Here is a 16,419-nt window from a genome sequence, read left to right on the forward strand (position 1 = left end):
ATTCTATAGATTGTGACAATATAAGTAGTTCAAACTCTCCTCATGAGTCTTCCCATTTCATTTGTTCTTTATTATAACAAAATATTTTCCATGGTGTTCTCGGAATACCATCTGCCCAGCCTTACTCAATTTGCTAACCAAGTCTTTCAGCAGCTTTCGTAATTTCTGACTACCCTTGTATTTAATTCAAGTTTAGACACTAACCTGGAAGGTGTTATTCTTTCTACTTTACCTTGTGAACAGGAACTAGCACAGAAACCCAGGAGAGGGAAAGTGTGTAGTATTTACCAAAGAGCCCGTGATTAGTGCGGGAGTACCAAATTTAAAAATAATGCCCCTCTGCCTTATTTAAAAATGGAAATTTGAAACCATGCCACCTATCTCCCATGGAAGTACTCCACTCCTTCCCTTGCACAGATACACACTTGTACAGTGTTCTGAACATAGTTCAGAACAGCCCCTCTTTAATAAAAAGCTAAATGTTCATAATTGTAGCATTTAAAACTGCTCACTTAGACCCTTCCCGCTTTTTGCAGTCCCGTCCCGTCCCCCCCCCAATATCAGGAAAATCAAGCATTCTCCCATTCACTATGCCAGAGAAAATTTACGAAGTCAGAAAAGGCTTTTGCATGAGAAACATTCACTATTGTAAAACAGTAGTGGACTGGTGCTAATGTGAGTGATCTGGGTTATATAACTAACCAGACAGTTTGATTTTAGATCCTGTCTCCTGAGTACACAGTCTCATCACCAAATCACCAGTGTGAAAAGACCAAGCTGGCTTCGGGCTCCCGAATTCAGGAAGGGCATTATAGTTGAGTCTTAAATAGACACGTCTGTACAGAATTAGTATTTAAGGCGTATTTGTCCCCATCTCCTCTTAACAATAAGCAATGGCAAGAGACATACACATTTTTGTCTCCTGGCCCACTGTATGGCAGAAGACTGAAGTGCTCCTAACATGGGACTGCAATAGTGTTCAGTCAAGCCCTGCAACACAAAATTCCCAGTGTGCATCTAACTACAAGTCACTACAGTAATGAAAAAAAGAGATGCAACCTGAACTTTCAACAGACATTACAGAACATCATAATTAATAGATTGCAATCAATGAGTTAACAATGACCAGTGTATCAATTTCTTGCAGCAAGAGCTGGGAGGGGACAGACCCAGGACACAACCAATGCTTGCAAGTCAGGAGGCACCATTACAACATATACAAAGCAGAACCATTTGCCATTTATGCTGGGCACACCTGCACCTACATTAACTAGGGATTACTTTCAGGCCAGGCAGTACACTAGCTACCTGACTTATCTCTAATAAAAAAATTGCAGCATGCAAACTCAGCAAGATTATGTCCTATTTTGTTTATGTTTCAAAAACCTTCAAGAAGAAATACACTACTTAACATTAATGGAAGTAGAGGGAGGCAGTGTTCTGCAATGTAGAATGCTGGTGAAGTGAGCCTTGATCTTTGGACTTCTAGGAGACTGGATTTCTGTATGTAAATCTATCTTCAGATGCATGTAAGAAAAAGCAGTAGTAGTTCATCTGACATAAAGAAAACTAACTGCCTTTATTTGGCAGCCAGTTTATGACATTTCAGATAATTAAATTAATAAATCCCAGATTTCAGCCTGTATTTACACAACACAAACTTTATGTACACACAGACTTCAGTTATGTAAACTGCAGGAAGGTAGTATATACTAGTCAAAGCTATGTGTTCATAAGTATTAGAAAACCTCTGTGAGATGAAGGGCAACACAATTACCAAATCCAATCTCCCACGTAAGACAGATTTTCAGATCTTGCTACTTAAATTTTTGTTTGAGTTAGGCTATCTCTTGCTAATAAAGTTATCTTGAGCATCTTTTAATGCCTACTAAAATCCCAAGGCTGAATCATTTGTTTGCTCTCAAGAAACTGTCTTAGTTGCATTATGAGTTTACCAAACTTTTAACCACTGAATGTCATACATTTCTCTGAGAGGTTGATATATCATACTAGCAAGTTTCTGTTCCTATCTAATTAATTTAGGCTGATCAAGTTAACCTGTAAGATAATCTAAAGCAGGGCTGTTCTATCAGGTTCTATGAAACCTTGAATTGAATTCATAGATCAATAAGAACACAGAAGCCAAACTAGTATCAGTTGAAGTACAAAATTCACTTACAACACAGAGAATACTTTATCTCTACTCTTTAAGAGCAGACAGATACTGTTCAGTCCCGTACCAATGTGTTTTTCACCATACTGCACTTTCACAGTTAATGGCTACTGAAAAAGGAAATTTAGTTGTATTACCCTCAGCTCTCATAAGAGAATGGCAAACCAAAATACTTAATCATGTAGAACACACTGCCTTCCCATTCCCTCCTTCAGGTAGAATGTAATGAAAGACATGACATAAGAACCTCAAAGAGGTTCTCTGTTCGATTAAGTTGGTTGAGACTTCAGTCTTTACAAAAAAATAAATACTTGAACACCACTTTCTAAATTTTCCACAATGGGTCTTTATCAGAAGTGTTTTTGTTGTTATTAAAGGTTCCTTATTTGCTTCTCTTATACTACATTGCTTCCATTAGAAATAATACATTATTTGTCAGCAGTTTTGGGAACCATCCAGAAGATGGAACAATGCTGAAATTTCAACTCAGCTAGGAAAATAATGCTGACAAGGTTACAATAGACTCCTGGAAATCAGTATACATATCATATGTTCATGGCAGGGAACAGAAACAGAACTCCTTTTCTCCCTCACCCACTGAAATCTCTCAAATGACAGCAGCTTATGGATCAGAATGGTACATACAGCCATGCTCTAAATTCTAAAATAATCTCTCCCCACAGACTTCCCTCTACAAACCTTACCAATATAGACCACTGTGTTAGGTTCTGGCCAGATAATGATCAAGCATCCCCAGCTGCTCAAACACTCTTACAGCTTACAGCAACAGTTTCTGCATTAATACTCAAATTAGTTTTGCTAATTGAAAAATAACTGCCTTTGCAAAAAAAAAAAAAAACACTTCAGTTTTTCATTAATCCCTAACCAGGTCAGGTTAAAAAAAAAAAAAAATTTACTCCGCATGAGGACACCATCAAATATGGGCTACCATTGGTATCTCCTTCCTTATCAACAAAAGCTGCTGCACACATTCATGAAGTCCACTTAAATGAAGTATCACTGAACACATCCTGGACATAGCAACATGCTACAGAAACCATAAATCTTTATTCCCTGAATTAGCTCAGTGGTCACAGGGAATCACTGAAGATTCATGATGTCAGTCATTTTCTCATATATTACTTTTTCCCTCTTAGAAATTTAAGATAAAAATCTTTCAGCGGTGGAAATAGTGTATGAATACAAGTTATACAGAACTACATCTGTGCTGTGTTGTATTTCCTGATTTTTGGACTGGCATGTTGGTTCGAACTGAAGCAGGAGTTAAGCAAAGTCTGGAAAAAATATAGCTAGACGAACCTGAATCAAATCTACAAGATTCTAGAGCAGCAACAGTTTCTTTCACAAGTTGAAGAATTACAAGCCAACAATTCCGTACCAAAGCATATACTGAACTTGAACCGTGCCAATGGGCTAACCAAGAAGAGAAAAATGCTCTATCTGTCCAAAAGAAGTTGTAAGCATTTTTGTCTGGAGAGAAGAAACTAATAGTCTCTGCTTTAGCTTTGGAACTGCTTTGGGCCACAGTAAGTCAGAAACTGCTTTTGCAACTTAGTGGGCTTAATGCTGACTGCTAAAGGACACTTACTTCCAGCCATTTCCCAAGAGTGGACAGATGTTATCGGCTGAAAGAATGGAGATTCTCAAGACAGCATGCTGAAGAGGCAGAAGACTTCTATTTACAATTGAGGATTCCTTCAGTAGAAAGCCTACAGGATGGAATGAAAGTAGCCTAATAAAATCAAGAGAACAGGAGATGCATATAAGAAAAGATAGCTGGCTGACATGATGCACTTAATTGGGTTGCAAAACCATCTTTTCCAGAGAAGGGCGTAAGATCTTTTCCTTAAAAATGGTATCACTGGTCCATTTTAGGAATAGATAGATCTAAATGGCTTCCCTTCAGCATGAGAAGGCATTAAAATGACTTTCCTAGTATTTCTGCAACACTGCACAGCAATTTACTTGAGTAGTCAACCTGCCTTTCTCTCAAAGCTGGTGATCAGTGATGCTGGACTCAAAGTTCTTAATTAATGAGGTCCATCCTTTTGCTCCTCTAAAAGAGAAGTATTTTTCCATGCCAAACTTGTTTACCCAAAGACCTCACAGGAACTACTGCTGCTTCCATTTTCAGCACCTATCAAAAGCATAGAAAGCCAGACGGAAAGAGCACTGTTACATGCAAACCAGGAATTCCCTTCAAATCCCACTTTCTTCACAGTTCATCCAAACTACAGCTCCAAACAGACCAGAAGGCAAAATATAGCAGCCCACAAAACATCAGCAAGCTTGGCAAAAAATCAATAGCTTGATCATGATATCTAGAAACCGACTTTAATACAGAACTCCAAACACTTATAAGCTTTTTGATCCTGCTGTTTAATGCACTAGGTGTAACAACATATTTAAAAAAAAAAGTATTAACAATAACATCTGTAGTCAGTTGCCAGACAAGTCAGGGCTGGATCAAAATTCTTAGCTTGCCTTATGGATTAGATGAATGCAAGGCTTCAGTGACTTCAGAAAATTCAGTGCATGTCTTCTTTCATTAACAAAAAACACGTACACACCTGGGCTGCCACTTTTAATCCCTTAATAAAAGGAAAAGCAGAATAAATGCACCTGGAGAGCAGGCACCCAGATTGCCTGTTTTCAGCTCTGCTCCAGGAATTGCATGGTGTTTTATGGCATCTATCCATGCTGCCAGAAGTAACTGCTGAACATGTTGGGAAACCATCATGCACTGTGCCAGTGAGACTAGACAAGCAGCAGTAGTATTTGCTTAAGGAAGAGATTTACTGCTATGATAACACTGGACCCCAAGAACAGGTCACATGCAAGTGGAAACACATCAGGAAACAGGTCTTGAAAACAGAGACCAAAGGAAAAGAACATGGATCTAGGTAAACATAACACCCTAAAATAAAGGCTTGTGACTGAATGCATGGAAGTGGTGTCATGTTTTAAGGTGTAGGTAAAATACCATTAAGAGTTTCGCAAAAGAATTGCCTCTCCTATCAGAACTCCAGTTCCATAATTGAAAGCAATGCACTTGAAAATAAACAGAAAGCACAGCATTGATCAGAATCAAGGCGATACTTTCAGGCCAGTGAAATTCATCTTAGATCACTCCTGTCTATTCAACTTAACACTACTTCTTTTTGAAGCTCTGAAACAAACAAAAAAACTAATAGCAGCTGGGAAAAAAAATCAGCATCTGTACAAATAATGTGCCAACTCTTCATGGTGGATGAAGGAGAATGGAGGGATAGTCCTAATAAAAGTGAAATGAAAACCCATTGCAGGGATCCTGTTTTTAGAAATTTCTTTTTTAAGGAGAATTCAAGTTACTGGAATATTCGTATTATCTACCATCAGCCTGACCCTCTCAATCCACGCAAAAAGTGAGGGAGACAGAGACAGTTGTAAAGCTCAGCAGTTTGTGGGTGAGACACTAGACAGAGTCCCAGAGGGACCATTTCTTTTGGTAGTGAATGAAGTTTTTCACATGTTGGTGCTCATTCTGGACTGGCTGTTAGCTGGAGTAAGCTCCCCTTGGCTACCTTCTCTTGGAGGAGACTGCAACAACAAAAAAAATCCTAGTTAGTGATGTGTAAATATCCTGCATAGTGCTTCCAAAGAGACCAAACAAACCACAGGTGAAGCAAAGCAGGATAAACGCAGAAGGAGAGCATACCCCCAGCTCATAAATAATGATGGATTTGAAAAAGCTTTGTGTTTACAATTTCTACAGTTAAAGTTCACAAGAACTGTTCCTATACAGGTCAAACCAGAAGTTTTAAAACACTCTTTGTTTACCAAGTACAAAGTACCTTTGGATGCAGAAGCTGTATCTGACACTTAGTTATCACAGAGATGAATATGCTACCGAATTTAACACATTCTGTGGCAGATGGCCTATCCTCCCTACGGGCATTCTTTTGGATCCTTGAAGGAATACTCCAAACAGCTCATGCATTTCTTATTTTCTCTACTAAAAAGTTGCTTCAAGTTTCTTTGTTTTGGTAAGATAAAAGATCTGTGTCAAGAATTAGACAGAATGAATTAGTGAGCATCAACTTGAGCGTATTAACTTCAAAGGACATTTTGCATTATACAAGAAATTCTGTGTACTGACTAGAAACTCTTGTTTCTTCTGTATTTTGTATTTGATATCATAAGAAAATTTGTCCATTCATGATGACAGTATATCCATTCTTGTCCACAATCTTCAAATCACCAACTTACACTGTTTCTGGGGAGAAAAAAGTCATAATTCTGCCTTTAAGTCCACATTTAATTAGCCCATACCTTGACATGTATCTGGTTGCGCAGGACTGCAGCTCGCAGGATCATAGCTTTGGCACGTCGCTGAAACTCTTTGCCCATTAGTAAAGACTTCTCAAAAGTTGTGCTGCGCTGGTCAACATCCCGAGCATAAAGAATCTGTAACCAGTACAGAAAACTCTAAGCACGAGCTATGACACGGTTTCACAGGGGCAAAAAGCCCCTTCTGCCCAAGGGAACAAAGCTGGGGTACTGTAGAATCTGAGTTTTAAACCTTAGTACAGCTATTCAGTCCATAATCTGTGGCTCAGACACACTCACCTTACTGTGAGAGTCTATTCTGGCATTGATCAGTCCCTCCAGGATCAGCTGAGTAAGTTCATCTTCCAGAGCAGCCACCGTTGTATTAAAAGCAGTAGCCATCTTGTGCATATCTGCCGACACATAGGGGCTGAAGTACTAGGAACAAGAAAATATTCAGTTGACAAGGGTTTCCCATCCTCCGAAACACAATGGGAAAAGCAACTACAAAGAGATAGCCTATCTCACTGTTCATCTACCTCTCAGGATTAAAGGAACAATTACCTGAATAAGGGCACGATTTCGAATTTGAGTATAAAGTGTCCTGACATGAGGCGCAAGGTACATATCCAGCAGCAGGTTGTCCTGTGCAAAAAATATATCAGAAGCTGAGAGGCAGCGTGGAAAGATATATTATTTCTATGTTCTTTAAAATATAGATGCGTATACTTAAGCCTTAAGAATATTAATATCCACTACTGCAAGACAACACTATAAAACAAGAATGAATAAAACTCACAATATATTTTACATATATATATATGTGTGTGTGTGTGTGTGTGTGTGTGTGTGTATAAACACACAAAGTTTCTCCTCACTCTCTGCTCCTAAACTAGTCCTAATTTTTATCATGTCAAGAGGTAGGAGACACCACAGAAGAAGCAAACAGGGAACACTCAGCTACTCTTAATAGTCACCGCTTCTCACAAAAGGCTAGGGGAAGGAAACTCCTAGGGTTTGTTCCTACACAGCTCCCCTGTAACTCACCTTCATCTCATCCAGCATCTTCAGGCATGAAGCATATTTAGATTCATAAAACTTGAAGATGATGTCACGAACCTGTGGCTCCAGCTCCAAAAACAATTTGAAGGAACTACAGATAAACATGGAAGTGATCAGACCTTGAAACCCACCACTTAAACACCCCACAAGCTCATCATTCCAAACTGCAGGTTTACAAAAACCCATTGTCATCTGGAAATTCCAAGAATTTACTCCCTAACAGACCAGAGAGCCCATTTTCAAGCAGGGCTGGGAGCCTGGAAGACAGAAAGATGCATCATAGCATCAGAGCTCTGGTAAAGGGAATCAAAAGACTTTTGGCAAACAAAGTAGTAAAAGTGTTTGTTCACATAAAGCAAGAAAAAACACTGGAATAGGAAGAACTAGGTCAGAATCAAAATATATAACCAGAAAACATAAGCAACACCTGTACACCCATGTGTGTACTGTACTCTGTGCTAGCCAATTTTGTGATCCTTTTCAAAACACAGCCTTCACTAATACACCATAACTACGTGTGGGAGACCTTCAAGATACTTTGTTTCTCAGTGGTCTCCCAATTCTCCATCCCAAATTTTTGAACACTGTGACCTTAACCAATGAATCAGACAATAAAAAAAAGTCAGGCTAATAACCCCTTTTCCATATCACATTAAAATTAGCGCTTCCATAGCTGTAGCTATCAGGAATTCAGTATCATGGCTATTTGTGCATCACAAATTAAAAGACTATTTTTTCCCAAAGCCTGTAATTCTCTTAACCTTGCATCTGTCACAGTTAGACTACATCGTAAGTTATAATACAATTTAATAACTGTTAGTAATACAATTAACATACACTACAAGTCATAACACAAAGTCAAATTATCTTACAGCTGCCTTCTATAGAGCTCTGTCACTCTGACCGAGTATCTGATGTGGGTCACTGATAGAAATTGAAAATAGGGTTACACAGTTGTTAGATTTAACCTGGGTTGGAAACTTCTTTTATACCACAAAAACTTCATCTGTGATTAACCACTGTGTTTTGATAGTGAAATCTCACCTAATGCTAAAGCAAAACCAAGGCTCAGTGATTCTTTCTTTCCTGTATGAGAAAGCTACTACTCCTATCAGAATCCATTCTCAACCAAAGTGCCATTTCCCAAAAGATGTACAGTAGCATACAAACTCCTCACAAGGCATCAGTTACCTGCTGGAGATAACGTTTCGTTGCAGTTCCTGACGGTCGAAGGTAGCGAGGGCACACAGACCACCATACACAGCCACATTGCTAGGAGATAACAGCTAGCAAAAGAGAGAGCACACTCTGAATGGGGACGCTATCATTGACTAATGAAATGGCAGAAGGCTGGAATTAAGTATTCTACTCCAGGCATTTCCCTCACCAAGTGAGGAGATTAGTCTTTGTCAAATGCAGCAGAACCACTCAGCATGCTCTCAGGTGTTCACCCAGAGTATGAGGAGTGACTGTCTGCTGCTAAGAGTAACTTTGCTGCACAGGTACACAAATCTCACAGAACAGTTATGTGATCTAAAGTAAATCATTTAGAGAACACAAGAACAGAGATTTATTTTTGTAAAACATGATTCACAGTAACAAACCACACAGTAGTGCTGTGAGGATAACTACAGCATCTGAGTTTTACAAACTAATACTTAGAAGAATTATGTCCCCCACAAGCCCTGCATACAGCTCCCTCTTGGTCCTCACCTCAGGGAAATCACAATGATCAAATGATGCCAACAAGAAGCACTTTGCTGCCTGTTTGTACTTCCGAGCAGCTAATTCAGCCAAGCCTAGGAAACAGAAAAAGCAAGTCCTTTATGTTATGTTGCATGCAAATTAGAAGTTGTAAAACCTAGGGAGTAGAACAGGCTCCCACACAGTTGCTAGTGCCTTCACTACTGAAGTGAAGCATGACTCTTGGACAGTATGGGCATCCTTTAAGCTATATTGATGAGAGTTCTGTCTCATCAGCTTTATTAAATTTCGTATTTCAGGTGAGAAAATACAAAGTTTGTCAAATCCAAGAGGGGAAAAAAAATAATCAAGCACATTCTACTGTCAAAGAGCCCTATGGATACCTAAGAGGCATAAAACCAGGTATGCAAAATACAAGAAGATGAAGGATCCACTCACCTGCTGCACATTTCAGTTTGGTGAGAATTGCTTGTGTCTGGCTGTCTCTCTCTCCTCTTTGCTAAAGGATGAGAAAAAGCAGTAGTGAGCAAACAGTATGAAAATCATTTTGTTTACAACTGTCCTTGGGATATTTCATCCTAATCATTAATTTGCAAATATCAACAACAAAATAACGTCACCTTATCTGTCTTGGGAATTATGGAAAGAACTGAGGATGGGAAGTCTCTCAGTTTTACCATAAGTCAGATTTCTGACATGCAAATCATGGGAGATAGGCAACAATGAACCTCAAATGGAGTCAGAGAGTGGCTGGACTAGAGGAAAAATAGACTATAAGATGAAGGGAGTCTTAGAGGAAGCAATTCATAAAAGAGGAAAGGAAGAAATTGTTATACAAATTTTAGAGACAGAAAACAAAAGGAAAATTCACGCATATTAAAAAAAAAAAAAAACAGGGCCTTACTTCTGCAATTTCTGGTGTAGACTCAGCCTTGCTTACATAGCTCAGAACATGAGACCAATTCTGGAGGTAGACACTAACCTGCAGAGAGCCATGAACAGTGTAGAGAGCCATGAATAAATGGTGTTACTTCAACAAACAATATAATTGTAGACACAAGAGCTGTACCCAGAGCAAATTACAGGTAGACTTCAGAGCAAATGTCAGAAAGACACCAAGTACCAGTCCCTGCAAGGCCTTCCTACCTTGATGACATTGAGACACATGTTGATAACATGTTTAGCACTGGTGCAGTAATCACGGGCTCGTGAGTAACACTTGAGAGCGTTGCTGAGGTCCCCACAGTCAAGGTAATGATCACCTAAGTCATCATGGCCTCTCCTGGAGCACAGGAATTACAATACTAATGAACTGTGTTCTCAAAGTGCAGGGAAAAAAATGGAACAGAGTCAGTTTGTACCAAACAAGTAACTTAGTACACTGACCTAAAGCACTGAATGCAGTTGACATCCTGTGTTAGGTGCCTGGAGGAGCAAAATGCTCTTCCTTGCTCCAACAGAGTCTTCTGCATCTCACCTGATACTCTCCTTGATGGAGTTCCCTTTGTAATTTTTCAGATCTGTGTCGAGTTTCTCCAGTTTAAGAAGAGCTTTTTTGCGTGTAGCTTCAACCCAAGCTGTGTCAAGAGGAGGGGGTTCGATTCCACTATCAGGGACAGCATCAGGTGTATTCTGCAGTTCTCTGAAAGAGTTTGCTCTGGGTTATTATACTGCAAGCTTTTCAAGACAGATGTCTGCTAAGTACCTGGCACTGTTTCCCTAAAAACACTACCACTACATATACAAAAAAAAAAAAAAAAAAGAGAGAGAGAAAACAGGCAGGGTGGGGAGAAAATGATAAGATTTGCAGTGAAAATAGCAATATTAGCGTCACAGGTGTTTCACAAATTCTTCTCAAAATGAGCTTTTGCAGGCATTTTATTAATTAACAAGGAATTTATCACTAATTTCAAAGAAATAATCTCTTCTATAAATCAACTGACAGAAAATTAGTAACAGTGCTGCAACAAATTAATAAATTTTACCAACGTATTTAAATATTCTAAAAAGTCACTGTAGCCAATCAGACATCTCTATATGGGACACGGTGTGCAGGTGTTGGTGAATTCTCTCCCCAGCTATATCACAATGGCTTGATAGCAAAGCTAGACTGTACAGATACCTCATTTTAAATAAGTTGAATGGTATCTACAATGGAACACAAGTGAAATACAAGCTAATCCCAGAGGACAATATAATTCCATCAAGATCATATCAACATTTCTACTTGCACAGAATTCTCTTTCCAAGATTTTAAAGAGAAAAACCCATTCGTTTTTTCTACCAACAGTCCCCGTCACATATAAGAACTCTATGAACATACTACCATGATAAAGACTCCCAGATCAAAACAGACAAGAAATCAGCAAATACGCACAGCAAGAAAAATAATACAAAGACAGGAAGTGTGGATGGTTAAGTGAAGTATTAAAAGCTACCTTCCACAGCCAACCTGTTGTTAGAAGAAAAACATGGCAAACATTTAGATAAGGTTTTAATCTATGAACATAAGGGAATGTAGAAGCTTCAACTCCATAACTTACCTAAGGAAAGACAAGTAGGTTCTTTAACATCTGAAGTAGCTGCAAGGACTAAACTCCTCTCAATGTCTACCTGTAGCCCTTTAAAACACTAAGACTTCAGAATCAGATAAGAAGTCTTTTGTGTTTAATATTTTTAAAAAGGATTGCACCTTAGGCCTGAACACATACACACACACGCTGTTTTGCTATCATGTTCTATGGGTGAAGATAGCTTGCATAAGGAACATTCTACTATTACACGTGCAAAGTTCCCCACTGTAGGGCATGTGTCTTAATTCAGTCAAAATGCTCCCCAGGTTTCCTGTAATCTTTTAGTACCTGGTGGCCTCAGACAACTTTCTGTGGATTTCTTCATACACGTCAACATTGAAAGTTCTCTGGACAAATGACAGTGCCATCTTGAGAGCTTCAACCCGCAGCTGTGGGCAGTGATCAGCAATAAATTGCAGCCGCTCGATTCGCATCAGACCACTGTAACTGGATGCATACTGCTCCAAATCCTGCAAAAACAACAGTCTTAGAAAGAAAAGATGGCAACACTAAATCAAGATAGTGCACTGTGACTTGCACAAGTTTTCCTGCAGTCCTGATCCCTACATGGAGAGCAACATGGCCAAGACAAATAAAAAGGTAAGATTATTCTATTTTTCCTTTCTTCAAATGTAAGTAAATATAATATACTGCAGATTTCTGAGGAAATGACTATTTTTTCCTGTAGCGCTGCTATCCATTAAGGGTGCTCATATAATCCACTTTAAGTATCACTTGTATCACTTGTTTATAATTTTGCCAAAATTTCATCATTTGAACTGAAGTTTGCAAAACCAGACACCCATTGCAGACATAGTTCTCCCTTGCAGAATAGTTTCCAAATGACAATTTGCTTATTTTTGAAAATATTACATTTGAGAACTATTAGGATCTTATACTCTTGAGAAAGAATCTGAAAAACCCCAACTCCCTCAGCCTGTCCTCGTAAGAGAGGTGCTCTAGCCCCTTGATCATCTTTGTGGCCCCCCTCTGGACTCCCACGGACTTCCATATCCTTCTTGTGCTGGAGGCCACAGAGCTGAACACAGGTGGGGTCTCATGAATAGCAGAGAATCACCTCCCTCGACCTTCTGTCCACACCTCTTTCAATGCAGCCCAGAATATGCTTTAGAATATATTTTAGAATATAGGCTTTCTGGATTGCAAGCGCACCTTGCTGGCTCATGTTGCGCTTCTCATCAACTAACACCCCCAGGTCCTTCTCATCAGGGCTGCTCTCAGTCCATTCTCTGCCCAGTCTTTATCTGTGCTTGGGATTGCCCCAGCCCAGAAGCAGGACCTTGCACTTGGACTTGCTGAACTTCATGAGGTTTGCACAGCAAATGCTACAAAATCAAACACGGTATCAGGCCTTATTACTGAACAAAGCAAGGAAAAAAAAAAACTACCACACCCATCTCCCACTGTTATAGAGCTGATATGTAGAGATTGGCCAAAAACTCAAACCCTTAATTAAAAATTGAAGAAATTGATATAAGCAACTGCAGCCTTTCATAACATAAAGGCTCTCAGAGCCTTAGGCAGTCTTCAAAGGATCAAAACACAAGGAAATAATACTATCCAAATTACATACTTAAGGCACCTGACCTTAGCTCCTCAAGGAACAAGACAAGAAAAAAAAAAAAAAGAGAATGATGTCTCTGTAAGAAGACATGTACTAAACTATTTCATAATGGAAAAGGTGACAAACAGGCAACACATGGCATACCACAAAACAGCAATTCCTCCTTCATCTCAGAAGATGAAGTAGAGGATAGCAAATGCAAGGAGTTACAAAAGAGGCCAGTGGTATTCTTATGCCACCGTGCTTAGAAGAGAATCTATTAACATTTAAATAACAATTTAACAAGGGATAAAATGAGGAAGTTTTCAGAAACCTGAAAGAAGAGGCTATGTAATAGAAACGTAGTCCTTCTGCCCTCAACCAGCACATACCAGAGTGGGGTTTTCCACCACATAGTTGATATCAGGTGCATTTTGCTGATCTTCTTGCGGATCTACATCAATCTGCATGGGCTCCACTGCACCCTAGAATAGCAAAATGTGGTAAATGTAGCCTATTACATTTGAGCAGGAAAGAACTACGTGACTCAACCTATTAAGGACTTGCTAAAATACACACCAAATTTTAATAGTGAAAACACACCTCTCAGCTTTTAGCCAGGTTTAGGATTTTTCCTCTAGCAATATCATTGTTCCATATGAAGCTTTGCCTAAACAAGCTGCAGTAACACTCACCATTCGCACAGACCATTTTACTTGGTTTGGTGGATTATCAAACAAGAAAGTAAAGAAGTCAATAAATCTGATTTGACAAAGCATCTCGGACATGGATGCTAAATTCCAAATGACATTCCATTTCTCTTCCTTGAGGAAGAACAGGCATTAATACTCAGCTCATGAAACTCCCAAACAGTCAAAAAGTACCTCCCAAACAGTCAAAAAGTACCCATAAAACTCATCAGATGCTTTCAAAGCTAGTTTAATGCTTAAAAGCAAAATTATGAAGAAAAAAGAAAATAAAAAAAAGACAACTTAAACTTATTCTGAAGTATTGAGAAATGTAAAGAACAGAATGCAGGAGGGCATTTACACATTTTCTAAAGGACGCTTGGGGAAAAAATGTATCTGCTCTGTGAAAATCTGTGATCATTTGAACAATCCTACTAGACTTACCATTGTCTAACTGGTTAGATTTATCTTCTTTTGCACAAACAACAGAACTTTATTCTCCCAGTGTATTTTGCACTGCTTTGAACCATGTGAGGAATAGCAGTATGTGAAATCAATATAAATACGTGACTACAATACCCATTCATGTTACCATTTAAGACCAATTTACTGTGCATTCCTACAAACAAACAAAATGTGCATGTTATCTCATGACTCCTTTCTTCCCCAAAGTCAAAAGAATGTTGAGCATTCCTTCTAGGTATTATTGATTTAAACTTGGTAAAACCAAGCCAAACTTCTTATAAAATGCTGAGTATGTGCCAATTGCAAAAGCAACATCTGATTTGGTGAAAATTGTATGGGTGGATCTTTGGAGAAAAAAACATAGCCAACAACCTTGCCCCACTACCAACACCAAACTATTTCTACGTTTTTATTAGTTTTGCTTCTTGTTAAGAAATTAAAAATATAGGATTGATTTGTGTGCATATGTGCCCACATGTAAGAATAGGGCAGGTCCAGATTTTCTAACTCAAAAGAAATGAACTATCTGGCATTTATCCAGAGTTTACTTTTTCATACTGATACATACCAAACATGTACATATCTCAATGCTTTTGCTCTCCCAAAATTTGAGGCACATGCAAATAAAGTAAATAAAAATTTGTTTCCTAGTTTGTGATTCTCTCAAGGAAGGAAAGAGAGGGAGGGTGCAAATGAAAGTCTGATTGCTCAGATCAGCACTCAGGAAAACAGTGCATAAAGCCATTTCAATTGCTGTGTACCGAGACCACTACTTTTTCCATTTACATCCACCTTATTTGGTTTCTTACATCGCAAAAGCTAACAGTGAGTTTGCCTTTTTTTTTTAAACTGTATTTGTCTACCATAGTAAAAACCTAATCTGTACTCTGCACTATTACAGAAACTAACAATAATTTCAACCAGTGAAACAAAATGATTTGTGTCCTGCTATGCTGGTAGGCTGCACTCCTCTACGTTTGTCCTAAAGTCCCAGGCAAGGAAAAACACAAGTGAGCTGGAAGTCCCACTTGGATATGCAAACTCAGACTCTTTCAATCTAACTCATTGTGGGAGGAAAGGACAAGGTTTACTTAAGAGCTACTCACAATTCACCTTCTCCCTCCCCCCCAAAAAAAACAAAAACAAAAAAACACCTCACTCCCCAAGAATTTCTGGGCCCTATTGGAAGGTACCTCATATGGCCTCATACAAAATGATGGTCTGACACTCACGTTGAGGTCTCTTGCTGTATTCGGGGGAGGGGTGGGGGGGAATGCAGCACAGTTCTGTCGCTGATGAACAAGCAGAGCTATGTGCTAAACCTCATCCTGTCCTGACTTCCCACACCCACTCGCTCTGACAGCCTGTTGGCTGCTGAGCGGATGAAGGTCAGGCCGCCTGCGAACAGATCGCTTATGCAGCAACGGAAGGTCCACGTTAGCTCTGCAGCGAGTCCCTTCAGGGCTCCTGCGGTTGCAGCCCTGTGCCGTAGGCCCTCCGCCCCTGTCCCACCCGAGTCCCTGCCGACCGCGCCCGCGACGCGAGAAACACCCGAGGGGGCGGCGGAGGACGCAGGACCCGGCCGCAATTCCTCGTAAGCGGCGGCGGCAGCGCAGCCGACCTCCGGCGGCAGGGACGAGCGAGCCCAGGGACGGCCAAGAGCGGCCCCCGCCTCCAGCGGCGGGGCCGCAGGCGCGGGGCCGCCGGGGAAGGCCGCAGTCGGGCCGGGCCGAGCCGCCGGGCTCCGCGCAGGAGCGCCGCCGACAGCGGCCGCGGCACCGCCGTACCTGCAGGTTAAAGACCTGGACGGGCAGCGGCATCCTCCCCTCACGGCCGCCGCTTCCGGCTGACCTCCCCGCC

General features: G+C 40.1%; 1 protein-coding gene across 1 annotated transcript; it reads right to left on the bottom strand.

The window, feature by feature from the left end:
• Window positions 1-604: 604 nt before the first annotated feature.
• Window positions 605-16,414, bottom strand: GPS1 (G protein pathway suppressor 1). The gene is made up of 14 exons (XM_084298559.1): window positions 16,347-16,414; window positions 13,798-13,890; window positions 12,130-12,311; window positions 10,746-10,910; window positions 10,415-10,550; window positions 10,173-10,250; window positions 9,707-9,767; window positions 9,278-9,363; window positions 8,756-8,850; window positions 7,550-7,655; window positions 7,067-7,147; window positions 6,803-6,940; window positions 6,506-6,640; window positions 605-5,773 (listed from the first exon to the last, which is right to left on the bottom strand). Exons 1-14 carry the CDS (start codon window positions 16,377-16,379, stop codon window positions 5,699-5,701), a joined length of 1,464 nt encoding a protein of 487 aa, XP_084154685.1. The 5' UTR covers window positions 16,380-16,414; the 3' UTR covers window positions 605-5,698.
• Between the last annotated feature and the right edge of the window lie 5 nt (window positions 16,415-16,419).

Source organism: Netta rufina (assembly GCF_964035555.1).
Source record: "Netta rufina genome assembly, chromosome: 19".
NCBI lineage: Eukaryota > Metazoa > Chordata > Aves > Anseriformes > Anatidae > Netta > Netta rufina.

What these genes read in the sequence shown, in the direction of transcription:
- GPS1 (XM_084298559.1), bottom strand. Translation starts at nt 16,379, where the DNA reads ATGCCGCTGCCCGTCCAGGTCTTTAACCTGCAG. An exon ending in TCCATCAAGGAGAGTATCAG is followed by an intron (nt 10,551 to 10,745) that starts GTGAGATGCAGA and finishes CCTGTGCTCCAG; the next exon opens with GAGAGGCCATGATGACTTAG. An exon ending in GAAATCGTGCCCTTATTCAG is followed by an intron (nt 6,941 to 7,066) that starts GTAATTGTTCCT and finishes TCTTGTTCCTAG; the next exon opens with TACTTCAGCCCCTATGTGTC.